General features: G+C 45.0%; 1 protein-coding gene across 3 annotated transcripts in view; it reads left to right on the top strand.

The window, feature by feature from the left end:
* The first annotated feature begins 1963 nt into the window (after window positions 1–1963).
* Window positions 1964–17591, top strand: part of CDR2 (cerebellar degeneration related protein 2) — a 34638-nt gene continuing 19010 nt past the window's right edge. Inside the window, exons 1-2 of one of the 3 annotated variants that reach the window (XM_017850431.1) lie at window positions 1964–2351; window positions 13638–13750. In XM_017850431.1, the coding sequence (XP_017705920.1) occupies window positions 2273–2351; window positions 13638–13750 (192 nt within the window). In that variant the 5' untranslated portion in view covers window positions 1964–2272. Of the gene's footprint in view, window positions 2352–4172; window positions 4195–9991; window positions 10072–13637; window positions 13751–17591 lie in introns of those variants that run through there. The other 2 variants (XM_017850440.1, XM_017850450.1) reach the window with 2 other exon arrangements.

The following is a 17591-nucleotide window of genomic DNA, read 5'->3' as shown; positions in this document are numbered from 1 at the left end:
TTCAGCAGTCTCCTTTAACGACTGAAGGGTAAAAACTGTAGGCAACAACTCCACAGTGGGAGGTCTTGTCCTTGGCAAGATTTCTCCAGAGTAGCCTACAGCCTATGCTATAAGGTAACCCTGGAGTCAACTGCTGTTTGATACAGCATCAGAGTGAGGTTAGGGTACGCTGATTTGAGCAGAGATGGGAGGCAGAGAGACACCCTGAATTTTATTACCCACAACAATTATTTAGGATGAGTTTTTCCCCTCTTCAAATTACCCAAGTCCTTTTTGTTTTATACAGAAAGACAAAAGTAGCTTGAGTCTATAATTCCTTCCCTACAATTTCCCTTATTTTAATGTGCAAGTGCTTAAAAGCAAGATCACAGAAGGGTTTATAACAAAAAGCCAAAGTCCCCAGCCTCAACTCACTCCTCCTCTTAGGAAAACTTTTTTTTTTTCAGACGGAGTTTCGCTCCTGTTGCCCAGGCTGGAGTGCAATGGTGCGATCTCAGCTCATTGCGACCATCCCTCCCGGGTTTCAAGCAATTCTCCTGCCTCAGCCTTCCAAGTAGTTGGGATTACAGGCATGTGGCACCATGCCCGGCTAATTTTGTATTTTTAGTAGAGAGGGGGGGGGTTTCTCCAAGTTGGTCAGGCTGGTCTCGAACTCCTGACCTCAGGTGATCCGCCCACCTCCGTCTTCCAAAATGCTAGATTACAAGCGTGAGCCACCGCGTCCGGCCTCGGAAAATTCTTAACTGCTTCCCATTTTTAGTTCTGGCAGCTCTCTCCATATTTGCGGAAGCGATTTATTGGATTATCAATGTAAGGTATTATCTGTCGACTCACTGCTAAAATAGATCAGGATTTAACACTCCTCTCCACCTCTTCCCTCTTTCCGAATTTCTAACAGTTTATTACCTTATGTTCTAGAGATAATCTTTCAATTATATACTTAAACCTCGATTTTTTTGTTTCGTTGCTCAAAATTAGCTAGATATTGGCAGTGCTGTCTTCCATCAGCTGCAATTTTACCTTTACGTCAAGGTTGAGAACACTGACCTTCAGGTCTGTCATCCTGCTTAAGAGTTTCCGTGCTTTGTCTGTAAGATGGTGCTAAAAGCTTTACTCATGAGCAGTGTTTGCTGGGTTATGTCAGTGGAGGACAGCGTGCTCTGCCTTGCTGGCTACTAAGTGCTGGGGCTGCAGCCTGACCCCTCCAGGTGCAATGCCACGTCCCCAGATGCTTAACTTGTGGTCTAGGGGTTCCTTTTAAAAATCGTTGCAACACTGCTTACAATTTTCCCCCTCCAAGTGGACAGCTTCGGGCATCCCTCACCGCCCCAGATTCTCAACGGGGTCTGGCGCCCACCGTTTTAGGGAGCGTAATTCCCAGGGCTCAGATGTCAACGAGACAAGAGCTACCGCTCAGTGGGCGTTTTCTCAGCCCTAAACTCCCGATCGACTCCGAGTCTCCCCTCCGGACCCGGAGCAAATCTCAGAGTCAACATGCGAGAAGCGGCAGCCGGGCGGCGGACCTCCGGCTTCCGGCACCCTCGCGCTTCTCGCCGGCACGAAGGACTCCCCTCGACAACCGCCCGCCTCTCAGAAGCCGAAGTCATAGGCCCTCCGGCCTGCGCTGCCTGTCCACGGACGCGCCGGCCTCGGGACACCCACCACAGCGGCAGGACTCGCCTCCGCCAGCTCCACAGCCCGGAACCCAGAACGCGCTCCTTGGAGCCGCACAGCGCAGATCAGGGGGCGGGCTTTCGGCCGCACCCCTTCACTGTTTCCCCGCCTTCTTTGTTTATTCCTGGCCCTTCATTGGCTGCTTGGCTTCGAGACCGGTCGAGCCGCGGGCCTTCGGAGAGACGTGATTGGACGAAGTCCCTGTCGCTCGGTCAGCGGCCCGCTCGCGATTGGTTGAGGCGCCGCCGGGGGTTTGAATCGCATCCCCGGCCGGGGAGGGTTCTGCCAAAGTGCCACGTTGGGCCCGGTGGCGGCGTGAAGACCGGCGGCAGCGTAAGAACCTGGCTCCCGGCGTTCGCGCCGTAACGCCCGGCCGTTGGGGCCGTTGGGAGGTGCTAGGCGAGTCAAAGCAGCCGGTCGGTAGGCGGCGGCCGCCGGCGGGAACGGGGCTGAGGCGGCGCGGCGGAGCCTGGGCGGCGGCGCGTCCCGCCCGAGGGCGGCTCTGGCTGAGGGCGGAGGGGCCGGGGAAGAGCCCGGGGCAGCGGCTGAGGCGGGACGGCGGCGGCAGGGACCGCTGCCCCTAGAGGACCCAGCCGAGATGCTGGCGGAAAACCTGGTGGAGGAGTTTGAGATGAAGGAGGACGAGCCGTGGTACGACCACCAGGACCTCCAGCAAGGTGAGGGCGGGGGCGCCCCGCGGGCGGCGGCCTGGCCCGGGAGGCCCCAGCTGCGAAACTGTTAAAAAGTTGCTTTCTCTGGCGGCTGAGGATGCAGGTGCCGGGAAGGGCTTGGGCTCACCTGGCGGCGGGGCCGGCCGTGCCCGTGGATCCCGCCCGCAGGAAGCCTCGGCGCGGGGCCCACGGCCCTGCTAATGCGCAGTTGAATATCAGCCCCGAGGCGCATGGGGGCCAGGGACGCGCCAGGCACCGTTTTAAGCGCTTTCCGTGGATTACCTAGTTTAATCCTCAGTGCATTCCCCCGAGGCAGACCGGGTGAGGCAGTGTGTCCCGCAGTAAGTGGCAGAGCCCGAGAAGCTGCCCCCTCGCAGGCTGTCTAGCCCAGCGCCTTTCATGGCCAGCACGGAGGGCCGGCTGCTGCAGGTGGTAATGGTTTTGTGATGTAGCGGGAGCTATGCGCTCTGCACCGTAACTCCAGGAGACAGTAACTTTTTAAAAATTTATTAATGTTTGAGGGTACATAGTAGGTGTATATATTTATGGGGTACATGAGATGTTTGGATACAGGCACGCAGTGTAAAATAAGCACGTGATGGAGAACGGGGCGTCCATCCCTTCCAGCATTTATCCATTGAGGTACAAACAATCCAATTACACTGAGAGAGAGTAACTTTTGTTATCCCATTTTCCAGATGAGAAAAGCGGAGGTTGAAACGGTTAAGTGGCTTGCCTAGAACTAAGTGGGGGAGGGAGTGTTTTTTGAACCCACACACTCAAAAGGAGGAGTTGTAGTCACTCCTCAAACCCCCATCCCTTCCTTACCATCTTAGTTAACAGTTTTTTTTTCAGTTGGGCATTAAGCTGTTACGCATAGTTCACCAGATGCCAGTTGAAATGACAGAAGAGCGCTTCTACTTCTGCCACTTTTCTTCAGTTTGCATGCCAGCTTTTACTTAGAAATAGGCCTGCCGATGGTGTCTCCAGAGAACAATCGTAGAGCAGCCAACACTTTGGGGCCAGTGGGGCCCCACTTTTTTTTATACTAATAGCAGGAGCTAGCAACTGGGGAGCACTTTTGATGTGCCTAACACTGATAGGCCCACAACACAGTTGCTCATTATATCTCCCAGTAACACAATAGAGGTGGTAATGTTGGAGAGTGCTAGGGTTCCCCTTAAGACTCCAGAGCAAACATTCTTAACCGCTATACTGAACACTGAATAATCCTCAGGAATTTTTCCCGGCATCTTTGGTTTCTGCAATTCTGTGTAAATGCTTTCAGCTGTAATCTTGCAGTGAAAATTAACATCTCATTTAGTTAAATATTAAATGATGATGATGCTTGCTCATACTAACCACTGAACATGGCAGAAGGAAACAGTGTAGACTTGAATAACTCAGAAAAGGAAAATAAAATGAGCACCTCTTTTGGAAGAAGATAATTTCTTAAATTAACATGCAATCACTTTAACCAAAGTAATTCACCTTTGTTACGCTTAGAGTCCAAGCTGCTTAGTGGTTGTAGTGCAGTGTTTGGTGGCATCATCTTCTTTATGTCCAAAGGACAAATTTCTCATACATTTTAACAAACCTGTTTTCAGATTTCCCCATAGGGACTGATGGCCTAGTTTGATAGTTTCTCCAGGATTTGTGAGGCAACCACTGTGCCATTGCAATATTTCCCTATAATTTAATTTGTATCATCACAACTAAATATTTTTCTTTCCTGTATTTAAGAAGCATAGGCCGGGTGCGGTGGCTCATGCCTGTAATCCCAGCACTTTGGGAGGCCGCGGCGGGTGGATCACAAGATCAGGAGTTTGAGACCAGCCTGACCAACAAGGTGAAACCCCGTCTCTACTAAAAATACAAAAATTAGCCAGGCGTGCCTGTGATTAACATGTGCCTGTAATCCCAGCTACTCAGGAGGCTGAGGCAGGAGAATTGCTTGAATACAGAAGGTGGAGGTTGCAGTGAGCCGAGATGGCACCCCAGCACTCCAGCCTGGGTGACACGAGACTCTGTCTTAAAAAAAAAAAAAATGTAGGAAGCATAAGTCCTTAAGGGTATAGAGGAGGCAGGTTCTTTTTTCTGGTATTTCTAGCATCTAGCATAATACTTGGCACATACTGGAAGCTCGATTTTAGTATTTGTTGAACTGCACTGAAGCACTAGCACAGAAGTGTTTTCATGGCTCTTCCATCAGGTGCCTTAGTCCACGCTGCATTCTCCCACTGTTGGAGGTTGTTTGGAACAACCAGCTGTAACACTTCAGGCTATCAAGCAGCAAGTGCAGCGTGTCAGGATTACACGTGGAATTCTCTTTAACCTCTGATCAAAATAAAGTCATCAACTCTTCAAGTTTAACCTTAAAAACACAGGTCTGGCCAGGCGCGGTGGCTCACGCCTATAATCCCAGCACTTTGGGAGGCCGAGGCAGGTGTATCACAAGGTCAGGAGATTGAGACCATCCTGGCTAACACAGTGAAACCCTGTCTCTACTAAAAACAAAAAAAAAAAAAAAAAATTAGCCAGGCATGGTGGTGGGCGCTTGTAGTCCCAGCTACTCAGGAGGCTAAGGCAGGAGAATGGCGTGAACCCGGGAGGCGGAGCTTTCAGTAGGCTGAGATCGCACCACTGCACTCCAGGCTGGGCAACAGAGCGAGACTCCGTCTCAAAAAAAAAATTTAAAAAACCACACAGGTCTGGGCTGGGTGCAGTGGCTCATGCCTGTAATCCCAGCACTTTGGGAGGCCGAGGCGGGTGTATCACCTGAGGCCAGGAGTTCGAGACCACCCTGGCCAACATGGTGAAACTCCATCTCTACTAAAAATACAAAATTAGCTGGGCGTGGTGGCAGCCCCCTGTAATCCTAGCTACTTGGGAGGCTGAGGCAGGAGAATGCTTGAAACTGGGAGGCGGAGTTGCAGTGAGCTGAGATCATGCCATTGCACTCCAGCCTGGATGGTAAGAACGAAACTCTGTAAAACACACACACAGGTCTGAACCTCTTTACTGCCGGTTGCATTTCTGAGTTTTCCAAAGGGCTGCTACCTTATCACAGTGGACTTTGACATACCCCTCTATGTCTTAACCAACTATATGGAGTACGAATAGAAGATGTGAAATTCCAACAGTTATAACTTGTGAATATGGCCTGTCAAAGAATAAAGGCTACAGTGTGAATAAAAGGGTATTCTTTCCCCAGTTTTGCTAAATTATATATTAACTCCTAAACTTTTAACAGATTTTAAAACTTGTTCATTTCTCAAAAATGTATTATCTGCTCTTTGCCAGGTATTTGCCTAGGCACTGGGGCCACAGCGCCTCCCCACGTTTGGATAGGCAGGATTCCTACTCCCATAGAGTGAATGTTCCAGGAATCTGTTCACTAGAGAAGCCTGGAGGTGCTGCCTCATGGGATGTGCCCGCTACAGCGCCTCGTACGTTGTAGGCCCTCAGTAGACCCTTGCTGCCGAATTAAGTTTGGGAGCAGGTCTGTCCTGTTAAACAGATTATTCAGCAGGTCTAGTGGGATTTTATGTGCAGGCATCTCCATTTTTTTAACATCCTCATTATTACTGAACGAGGCTTATTTGGAGAGAACTGCTGAACATTTTTTTTTTTTTTTTTGAGGTGGAGTCTCGCTCTGTCCCCAGGCAGGAGTGCAGTGGCACACTCTCGGCTTACTGCAATCTCTGCCTCCCAGGTTCAAGCCATTCTCCTGCCTCAGCCTCCCAAGTAGCTGGGATTACAGGCACACGCCACCACACCCATTTAATTTTTGTATTTTTAGTAGAGATGGGGTTTCACCATGTTGGCCAGGATGGTCTCGATCTCCTGACCTTGTGATCTACCTGCCTCAGCCTCCCAAAGTGCTCAGATTACAGGCGTGAACCACCGCACCTGGCCGGAAAACAACTTTTAATGATCTTGTTCTCAAACTCTTACAACTACAAAATGTTTTCCTTTAGTAGTAGAAGCCATGAGCTAAGTAGATTGAATCTTTGTATCAAAGTTTCCTAGGGTATTCTTTTTTAAATTGAAATTGCTGGAAAATTCTAACTTCAGTAAACTCTGGTCTGCTATTCATACTTTGTTAGAAACATGTAAAGCTTTTTTTGTGTAGGTAGGAGGAGAAAACCCTTTGCTGTTACGAAACACTTTGATGAAGAGACTGTCTTTGTCAGAGGGCTGAGTTGGCTCAATAGGAATACTGACAATAATCTCTGTGGGTAAGATCTTTTCTGGGACAGCGGGAGCCTTCAGTGCAGGTAACGATGGTGCTTGCTTTGAAACATGCCCCTGAGAACAAGGTGGAAAGACTTCAGAGACTGGATTTTCTTTTAAACCAGCTGCTATTGTCATTTGGTGAGCTGTGCAAACTTAGAATAAGGATTCAGGTTTCTGTTATGTGGATCAGTAAATGAACTCTTAAGGAATCCTAAAATTTCAGGATGAGTACATCCTCCTTGTGTACAACTATTTTGCTGAATCACAGTTTGGAGGGTTATTAAAACTGACACCATCATTTTTCTTGATATTTATATTCAGGTTTTCTGCTTTCCCAATTATAGTAACGTTGGCAACAGGAGTTAAACAGAACCATCACTAAATGACGCATTTGACTTTGTAATAGGAAAAACTTTCAGCCTTAATATTAGTGAATTACTCCTACAGACTACCAGCCAACATGGGAATATGTTGTCTTTTTTTTTTTTTAAATAAACTAAAGTAAAATGGGAAAAACATCACGGTGGGTTTTAAAGTTTTCAAAATTCTGGAAGAAAGGTTCTTTAAAAAATTTACTTGGCTGCCAGTACTAATTTTTTGCCTAAAGTATAGAGCTGAGTATCTGTTTAAAGCTAACAGTTTACACCATTAAAAATATATTATTACCTGCAAAGACTCATTAGTGAAAGAATATTCAACATATGAAGGTATTGATATGTTGCAATTCTCAAGCCTGCAATAAATCTATGGTGTTTTTAGTAGTTGCCTAAGCCAGACCAGTTCAATAGGATTTAGAAAAGACCCTCTTAATGAAAATTTTTTGTAATCCTGTGGAGATGAACAGGTGTACAAAGCTTCGAAACTTATTATTTCCTTTTCTTTTGTGCCTTAATTAAAACTGTAAGGGACATTCAATATTCTATTCCCTCCACTAATTATTTAGAAAACCTTGGGCTTACTGCCAGCTTTTGGCTTCTTTCGGTTATGGAAGCCAGCTGCTACTCAACAGGAAATGAACTTTTTTTAAAGACAAAAAAAGTCCGGTGTCTTTAAGCTAACAGATGAATTAATATCCTATTATACAGTGTGACTTCACAGGAGTTTTCTTGTAGTTGAGACTTGTTAAAATTCTATCCTTAACAGCCTATGAAATATTTAGGAGATTGAGACTTCAGGTTTCTGAGCCAGGTTGGTGCTTTGTTTTACTGGAAATAAGAATTGAGATAAGGACAAGCCTCAAATTCTTTTTTGTTTGCTGTCTACTCAAGAGTGCTGTCCTTGGCATCTCTTTCTGCAGGAGCAGGGAAGAGGTTCCTGGCTGCTCTTAAGTAGCACAGGTAGTTCCATAACTGAATGAAAGTGGTTGGTGATAGTCTCAAGTCAGTCTTGATTCTGGGAGAGGTTTTGGGCCAGTTGGGTTTTTTTGTTTTTTTTTCCTGCTAAGAGATGAGGGCCTGCTGTGTTGCCCATGCTGGTCTCGAACTCTTGGGCTCAAACAGTCCTCCTGCCTCGGCATCCCAGAGTGCTGAGATTGTGTCTGGAATTGATGGATTCTTGGTCTCACTGACTTCAAGAATGAAGCCACGGACCCTCGCACTGAGTTATAGTTCTTAAAGATGGTGTGTCCGGAGTTTTTTCCTACAGACGTTCAGATGCGTCTGGAGCTTCTTCCTTCTGGTGGGTTCGTGGTCTCGCTGTCAGGAGTGAAGCTGCAGACCTTCATGGTGTTACAGCTCACAGAGGCAGCATGGACCCAAAAAGTGAGCAGCAGCAAGATTTATTGCAAAGCGCAAAAGAACAAAGCTTAAACAGTGTGAAAGGGGACCCAAGCGGGTTGCCACTGCCGGCTCCCGCAGCCTGCTTTTATTCCCTTATCTGGCCCCACCTACAATCTGCTGATTGGTCTACTTCACAGAGAGCTGATTGGTCCGTTTTGACAGTGCTGATTGGTGCGTTTACAATCCTTGACCTAGATACAGAGTCACAGAGTGCTAGTTAGCTAGATACAGAGTTAGGTAGATACAGAGTACCAATTGGTGTATTTACAAACCCTGAGCTAGACACAGAGTGCTGATTGGTGCATTTACAATCCTTGAGCTAGACAGTCACAGAGTGCTAGTCCTCCAAGTCTCCACTAGGTTAGCTAGATACAGAGTACCAATTGGTGTATTCACAAACCCTGACCTAGAGGCAGAGTGCTGATTGGTGTATTCACAAACCCTGAGCTAGACACAGTGCTGATTGGTGCACCTACAATCCTAGGGGTATATATAAAAGTTATCCAAGTCCCCATCCTGTTGAGGAGCCCAGTTGGCTTCACCCAGTGGATCCTGCACCTGGGATGCAAGCCGAGCTGCCCGCCAGTCCTGAGCCACGCCTGCACTCCTCAGCCCTTGGACTGTCCATGGGACTGGGCGCCACGGAGCAGGGGGAGGCGCCCCTAGGGGAGGCTGAGGCCGCGCGGGAGCCCACCGCAGGGGAGGAGCTCAGACATGGCTGGCTGCAGGTCCCGAGCCCTGCCCGAAGGGGAGGCAGCTAAGGCCCAGCGAGAATTTGAGTGCCATGCCTGCGGGCCTGCACTGCTGGGGGACCGGGCGCAACCCCCGCAGCTGCTGGCCCGAGTGCTAAACCCCTCACTGCCCTGGCCCGGCCGCTCCGTGTGCGGGGCCCGGGGGGGGGGGCCGTCGGAACTCACACTGCCGGTGAGCACAGCCCCGGTTCCCTTCTGCGCCTCTCCTTCCACACTTCCCGGCAAGCAGAGGGAGGAGGCTTCTGCCTCAGCCAGCCCAGAGAGGGGCTCCCACGGTGCCGTGGCGGGCTGAAGGGCTCTTCAAGCACTGCCGGAATGGAAGCCGAGGCCGGAGGCGCTGAGAGTGAGGGCTGCTAGCACATTGTCACCTCTCAAGATTACAGGTATGAGCCACCACACCCGGCCCTTGGCTCAGGCTTTGATTGCTAGTTAAGAGCATCTTTGGGGAATCTGATCCTTCCCAGTGAGGAGTTACTCACCACTTTACACATTTAAGAAGGAAAGACTTAAGTAATACCTAGGTAATGTTTTTATATTTTGTCTTTAATACAGTGTGGTAGCTTCCATGTGGGCCTATGTATACACATTACATACTCTGTGAGTACAAAATCATTTTTTCTGGAACATGTTCAACCATAGTTCCTTTTTCATTTGATGAAAACAAGGTATTAACCTGCCTGGGGTTGTATGTGCTTTCACTAGCAGAGCAGGCAACAAAAACCCAAATAGTTGAATTCTTAATTTCTCATTGCAATCTGTGAAAACAAGAAGAAATTAAGTACCTCAACACGGGGGAAATTTGTATTCTCTACCTTAAAGAAGCCTGTGGACTTCTCTTTCAATTGCCTTAAAACTCTGCGGATGAAGATAACAAAGAATCATGATGAGAGTGAGAGTGAAAACCTGTTGGCCTAAGAGTTTCTGTCTGATCTGTGACTCACCTTGGAGCTTGATTAGGTCAGTTAACAGCTTTGTGCTTCTGGCTGTCTCAGCTGAGAAACTGCACTAAATACCTTTAAAGATAATAAAGACTAATGTCTCTGGAAAACAAAAAGTAGGCTGGGCGCAGTGGCTTATGCCTATAATCCCCAGCACTTGGGAAGGCCACAGTGGGCGTATCACTTGAGGTCAGGATTTCAAGACCAGCCTGGCCAACATGGTGAAACCCCATCTCTACTAAAAATACAAAAATTAGCCGGGTGTGGCGGTGGGCACCTGTAATCCCAGCTACTCAGGAGGCTGAGGCAGAAGAATCGCTTGAATCCAGGAGGCAGAGGTTGCAGTGAGCTGCGATTGCACCACTGCACTCCAGCCTGAGTGACAAGAGTGAGACTCCATCTCAAATAAATAATGACAAGAAAAAGACTAATGTTTCTTAAATGCTTTGAGCTATATGTAAAAGTTCTGTTTTGTAAATACAAGTTATTTCATAGACTTATTAATGGAAGTCTTTTTGTTATTTATTTATTTTTTTTGAGACAGGACCTCACTGTATTTTTGGTAGAGATGACATTTCACCATGTTGCCCTGACTGGTCTCGAACTTCTGAGCTCAAGCAGTCCACCTGGCTCACCCTCCCAAAGTGCTGGGATTATAGGCATGACCCACTGCACCTGGTTTCTAGTCTTAATGTAATGACTGTAATAGACATTGTTAGTTTTGAAATCATGAGAGAATGTGTTTTAGCGCCTATCTACCAACAGTACACTGTTTTATTTTAAATGGGTGTAAAATATTTTTAAATGATTTGGATTTGGGTGTGGTGGGTTTTGCTGCTTTTTCTAGAGTGAAAACTAACCAAGTAGAATACTAATGATGCACTTGAGTGGACATTAAAACAACTAATGCTGTTGTTACCATTTACTCAAGGCTAAGTTTTACTATCAGTGGTGGATAGCCAGTAAGCGTTATTTGTCAACCTCTAAAATTAAGTTTAAAATCATTATGTAGTGAGTTTCCTTGTTTTTATGATAAATATTTTTTCATAATATTTTTATGACATTAACTGAGGCTGCTTTCCATCATACCTAGAATAAAACTTAAACTTTACCTATCATGGGCTGTAAAATCCTATTTGATCTGCTCTCTCATGCCTCTCTCATACTGGCTGCTTGTCAAGTTGTAGAATATGCCAAATTCATGGCAAGTTCTTCATCCTTCAAGCTTCAGCTAAAACGTCTTCTCAGACCTTCCTTATGACCTCTCTTTCTAAATTGGGCCCTAGGCTGGGCACTGTGGCTCATGCCTATAATCCTAACATTTTGGGAGGCTGAGGTGGGAGGATGTGTTGAGGCCAGAAGTTTGAGATCATCTTGGGCAGCATTGTAAGACCCTGTCTCTACAATAAATCAGTAAGTAAGTAAGCTGGGTTTGGTAGTGCGTGCCTGTATTCCCAGCTACTTGGCAGGCTGAGGCAGGAAGATCACTTGAGCCCAGGAATCCAAGGCTACAGTGAGCCATGAGTGCACCACTGCACTCCAGCATGACAACAGAGCGAGATGATGCCTAATAAAGAGAAAGAAAAAGAAAGCCCTTTGTTCATTGTCACCAAATCCAGGTTCCCCCTCTACCCCCTTTATCTTTTAGACTTTATATTGGTCAACAAATCCTTTAGCTTTACTTTCAAAACATGTCAGAATTCTGCCTCTTCTCTCCATCTTCATCTCTGCCACCCTGGTCCAAGCCACCATCATCTCTCACCCAGATGATTGCAGTATCTTTCTGTCACTCTGCTCCCACCTTTGTCCCATTCACTCTGTATAATAGCAGCCAGGGTGATCCTGTCAAGCCTCCATTGGAGTCCTTTTCATTTGGGGTAAAAGCCAAACTCTTGACCTCTTTAGTTAGGCCCTCCCCAAACTGGCCATCTTGGAGCCCCTCTGATTTGACTCCCCCCGCCCCCCACCCCACACAATACATTCTGCTCCACTCTCCTCAGCCTCCTTAATGGCTCAGTCATGCTTCCTCCCAGGGGCTTTGCACTTGCCTTGCCTCTGCCTGGAGTGCTGTTTCCCTACACGGATCTACATGGGTCACTTATTCCCTTCCTTCATATATGAATTATAATGTGGCCCTAGTCACATGCTCTTAAATTTCAGCCTTCCACATCCACACTCTTCCTGTACTTCTTTCTTGCTTTATTTTTTCTCTTTAGCATTTATCACTATCATGTTTTATTCTGCTGTTTCTCCCAGTAGAATATAAGCTCCATGAGGGCAGGGATTTTTTTCAATGTGAGTTCCTTATGGCTCCTGGGCAGTATCCCAGTGCCTAGAATAGTGTCTAATATTATTGAGTATATGCATGCATGCATGAATACTGTTTATCACAGTATGTGAGTTTAGTTACTCATTTGTCTGGCTTCCTCCACTAATCTGGGAATGTCAGTAAAGCAGGACTTCATTTTATTCTGTAGCTAATGCTTAGCATAGTGCCTGGCAACAAAAACATTCATTTGTGAATCAGTGAATATTAGTAGTACTTTGTGTGCATATTGCAACTTAGTTTGTAAAGTACTCCTTTATGTATTATTTCATTTGATTTTCACAATCTTATATTGATAAGACTGTCATCTCTCTAAACAAGAATACTAATTATAGGGGCCTCTAAAGTCACCATATTGAAAATATTCTGGTAAATGATAGAACTGGGCCTGAGACTTACCTGCCCAGAGTGCAGTGCATTTCCCACTGTATCAAAGGCCTGCTCCATAAGATTTACTATGCAGAGAAGTATTTCAATGACCTGTGTTACAACTAGTGTCCTTTCTTATGTTGTTAACTAAATTTTTATTTCTGGGAGTTGAGTATAATATAAATAAATCCTGTTTTATGGACATTATGCCTAAGAATAGAGAGAGCTGAAAAATGAGATTTAAAATAAAATATGGTTCTGTGCTAAATGGAAGTATGAGCTACTGACATATAATTACCTCGAAAACCACATTGCTGTTTTGCTTTTCTAGTTGCTCATCTTGCAGAAGGATACGAAGAAAAGTAGAGTGACCTGGGGCAGTGTTCTTAATGCTGATGTATTTTTCCTTTTCTTGACTGAATAATTTTTAGTCCCCTTAGGAGCCCAGGATATATGACAATAAACTTTAACAGTTGTATTCACAGCAGCCAAATTCATGGGAACTGTAAAGATTTTTGAAAGCTCCACTTATACTTTGGCTCAAGGGTCCATGCAAAAACGTAGACTTGTCAGGATATGAATACATTCATTCTACTAGCAAATAGGATTTTAGAAGTAACACTGTGGAATGATCATTCCTGAACAAATAACTGCATCTCCATAAAGTAGATGACTGTTTTTCACTTCTTACAAGTATGGGTACATAAGCGAATACTTTACCTGCTGGAGGCATCAGTTTAACTGAATTTTAAGTAGAACTCAGGTTTCCTTCTGTGCCACTCAACCTTCCATTGGGATGTGACCTAAACTACATGTTCTTTTTGAAGGAGTCGGTTATATAAATTGTTGATGTGAGATCATTTGTATTCTAAATTCGTTTGTTGTGCTAGATCTCCAACTTGCTGCTGAGCTTGGGAAGACATTACTGGATCGGAACACAGAGTTGGAGGACTCTCTTCAGCAGATGTATACAACCAATCAGGAGCAGTTACAGGAAATTGAGGTAATTCACTCGGCAGGAGAGTTATACTTTTGACACTTTGATGTGTTGCTGTTATGTCAATCACATCCTGGTAAAATAACACTTGCAATTAGACACAGCATTTTATTTTTTAACACAGACTGTTTTGAGAATAAGAACTGCCTCCCAAGTAGCTGGGATTACAGGCGCCTGCCACCACGCCCAGCTAATTTTTGTATTTTTAGTATAGATAGGGTTTCACCATGTTGGCCAGGCTGGTCTCGAACTCCTGACCTCAGGTGATCCACCCGCCTCGGCTTCCGAAAGTGCTGGGATTACAGGCATGAGCCACCGCACCCAGCCTAAAAAATGCAATATTTAAGATATACAGAATGGTGTTGAAGAGAACAATACAATGAATACTCATATATCCACCACCTAGCTTAAGAAAGAAGACTACCCACACTGTTGAACTTCCCACCAGAGAGGGAACTTACACCTCCTCCTTGGTCGCATATCCCTCCCACCTACTACCAAACCATATCCTAAATTTGGAAAAAAAAAAAAAAAAAAAAAATAGCTCCTTATTTCACAGTGTGTTCAGATGTTTTGCTCCATTCAAATAATCATAAAATACATGTTGCTTTCTCTCTGCTGTGATCTTGATTTGTTGACATTTTTGCTGGATATTTTATCATTAAAATACTACATTTTTGACTGAGTGTGGTGGCATATGCCTGTAATCTCAGCACTTTAGGATGCCGAGGGAGACAGATTGCTCAAGCTCAGGAATTCAAGACCAGCCTGGGCAACCTGGTGAAGCCCCATCTCTACAAAAAAATACAAAAATTAGTCTGGTGTGGTGGCGTGTGCCTATAGTCCCAGCTACTTGTAGGGAGACAAAGGTGGGAGAATCACCTGAACCTGGGAAGTCAAGGCTGCAGTGAGCTGTGATCGTGCCACTACACTCCAGGTTAGGAGACAGGAGCAAGACCTTGTCTCAATAAAAAAATGTAATAATATAATACCTTTTGCCTAGCTTAACAAACTAAAATGAAAGATGCTAGACTAGGGCGTTACAATGGCCCTCCATGCTGCTAATCTTATAAATGGTCCCATTCAAGTAGTTCAGTTATGTGTAGGCCACTTGACTGCAAAGATAATAATGGATATTAACCAGACAGTGTCCCATCAGAATACCTTTCTCCATGTCCCAACCCATGCTCCCCCCCAAAAGGGGACTGTACTTAAATTATAAGTGCTTCCCCCTCAAACTGGTACAGTAGACCCAGGACTCTTGTGTCTGTGCACAGAAAAATGTAAAAGACTAGAATGGTGAAGCAGTTCCTTATGATGAGTACTTACTAAAACTTTGATTATTTCCTGCACCAGGTGCTGGGAATTCAAACAAGTAAAGAATTACATAGTCCTTTCTTAGAAGCGATCACATTATACAATTTTAATCTTTTGAATAGAAATAAACCTATCATCAAAACAAAGGCAAATGTACACTCTCAATATCCCTTAATTTTACCTGGTAACATGAAAGGTATGTACAGTAGACCCTCCCCTTGAGCAAGATTTCTGAAATACACTTTTATAGTTCTAGGATGATATGGTTTGCAATGATATTGAAGTCACCAGGTACCATTTTAGCATATTCTACATCAAAAGAGCGTAGAATATGTTTACATTGAATTTAATGACCAGTTACTGTAGGCCGGATGAGGTGGCTCAAGCCTGTAATCCCAGCACTTTGGGAGGCAGAGGTGGGCACATCCCTTGAGGTCAGGAGTTCGAGACCAGTCTGGCCAACATGGTGAAACCTTGTCTCTACTAAAAATACAAAAATTAGCTGGGGATGGTGGCAAGCACCCAGAATCCCAGCTACTTGGGAAGCTGAGGCAGGAGAATCACTTGAACTCGGGAGGTGAAGGTTGCGGCGAGCTGAGATTGTGCAGCTGCACTCCAGCCTAGGCAACAGAGCAAGACTCCATCTCAAAAAAAAAAAAAAAAAAAAAAAAACCTACTGTAGAGTTTGTCAGAAACCTAAAATGCAGAAAACTAGGCATTTAAAACTATTAAACTAGGCTAGGCATGGTGTCTTATATCTGTAATCCCAGCACTTTTTGGGAGGCTGAAGTGGAAGAATTGCTTGAGGCTAGAGTTTGAGACCAGCCTGGGCAACAAAGTGAGACCCTGTCTCTAGTCTAAAAACAAAACTATTAAACTAGCCAAATGTTTTATGTGGTCAAGGAACTCTTTACTCCTTTGTTTCTTTGTTTTTTTACTCAGTGCGAGATTTCAGAATAGTCCTAAACGATCATCACTGTTTGTATTTATGTAGAGACATAGTCTTAATTGTATTATCGTAGTCTGTGAGGTTTATCCGAGGCCTGATTATTGCTAATAGTTAATAAATTGTATTGATGTTTCCTGTTAGAGCATTTATAAAACACTAACTGATTCTTGTTTTAGCACATCTTTCAAGTGTAGCTGAAAGAAGTGTAAATATTTGTAAGTTGGGAGAATGATGCTTATTGATTAGTGTAGGAGATTACAAACAATTGGTTTATGATCTAAGTTGTCTTCCTTTGTTTTCATCGAGGATGATTAAACATTTAAGCTAGATCATTGGTATTCTGAAAGTATCCAAAGATATCTGAGGTTCTCCAAATCTACAAATAACACTTTATTATCTAATATTATCCGTAAGATATTGTAAAGCATCATGGAACTGAATCCAGTTCAGACCTTCATAATTAAATAAGTACAAAATTCATGTATGAAACTATTCAGTAGATTTAGCTTGGAATATTTCGGGAAACATTCATGAGTCTCTTGTTTCTGTAATATGTAGCCCACTGGTTCCTAGATCTGAGCATTGCACAATGCAGTATTTTGCTCTTTATCCAAAGCTGTTTTTTGGCTAAGAATAATTACTATCTTAGATTTCTTCACCACCATTACAGTTGACTTTATTTTTTCTTTCCTTTTATAAGTTGCTTCATGAAAGTAAGTTTATAGTCTCAGTAGGGGAGAGGAGATGACAGTACTGGCTAAGCCCACTTACCAGCCAGGGGATTCCCACAGACTGTCCTTGCTGCCTGCTCCATCACAACTGTGCCTGGGCAGACGTAGGGATCACCATGTAGATTTCCGAGGTCTAATAGTCTAAAAGAATGCCTGATGCTCTTGTAAAAGTAACCAGGCAGCCAAAGTGCCTACCTCCTTGCTAAACGACCCTTACATATGTTCCTTTTATTGCAACCTTCAGGAGGCCCCCTAAACTTTATAAGGGCTCTCTCCTTAATTTGAACCTTTTCAGCATGTTTCTCCTTACCTTAAACTTTTTATTGGAATGTACATTACAGAAAAGGGCACAAATCCTAAGTGTATAGTTTGATGAGTTTTCATCAAGTAAACATGCCCATGCAACCTATACCTAGATAAGGAGTTGAGAGCATTATCAGCCCATCCGGTCACCATCTGGTGAACTAGCATCCTAACTCCAACACCCTAGATAAGTTTAGCTTGTTTTTGACCTTTGCATGAATGGAATCACTTGTACAAGTTTTAAAGTAACTGTTTAGAATGTTTATTGGGGGCCGGGCGCGGTGGCTCAAGCCTGTAATCCCAGCACTTTGGGAGGCCGAGGCGGGCGGATCACGAGGTCAGGAGATCGAGACCATCCTGGCTAACACGGTGAAACCCCGTCTCTACTAAAAAAATACAAAAAACTAGCCGGGCGAGGTGGCGGGCGCCTGTAGTCCCAGCTACTCGGGAGGCTGAGGCAGGAGAATGGCGTAAACCCGGGAGGCGGAGTTTGCATTGGCCACTGCACTCCAGCCTGGGTGACAGAGCGAGACTCCTTCTCAAAAAA

The sequence above is a fragment of the Rhinopithecus bieti genome, unplaced genomic scaffold (genome assembly GCF_001698545.2).
Source record: "Rhinopithecus bieti isolate Rb0 unplaced genomic scaffold, ASM169854v2 scaffold_1918, whole genome shotgun sequence".
Taxonomy (NCBI): domain Eukaryota; kingdom Metazoa; phylum Chordata; class Mammalia; order Primates; family Cercopithecidae; genus Rhinopithecus; species Rhinopithecus bieti.
Note: the sequence above shows the minus strand (reverse complement) of the source record. Positions and strands in the feature narration are given on the sequence as shown.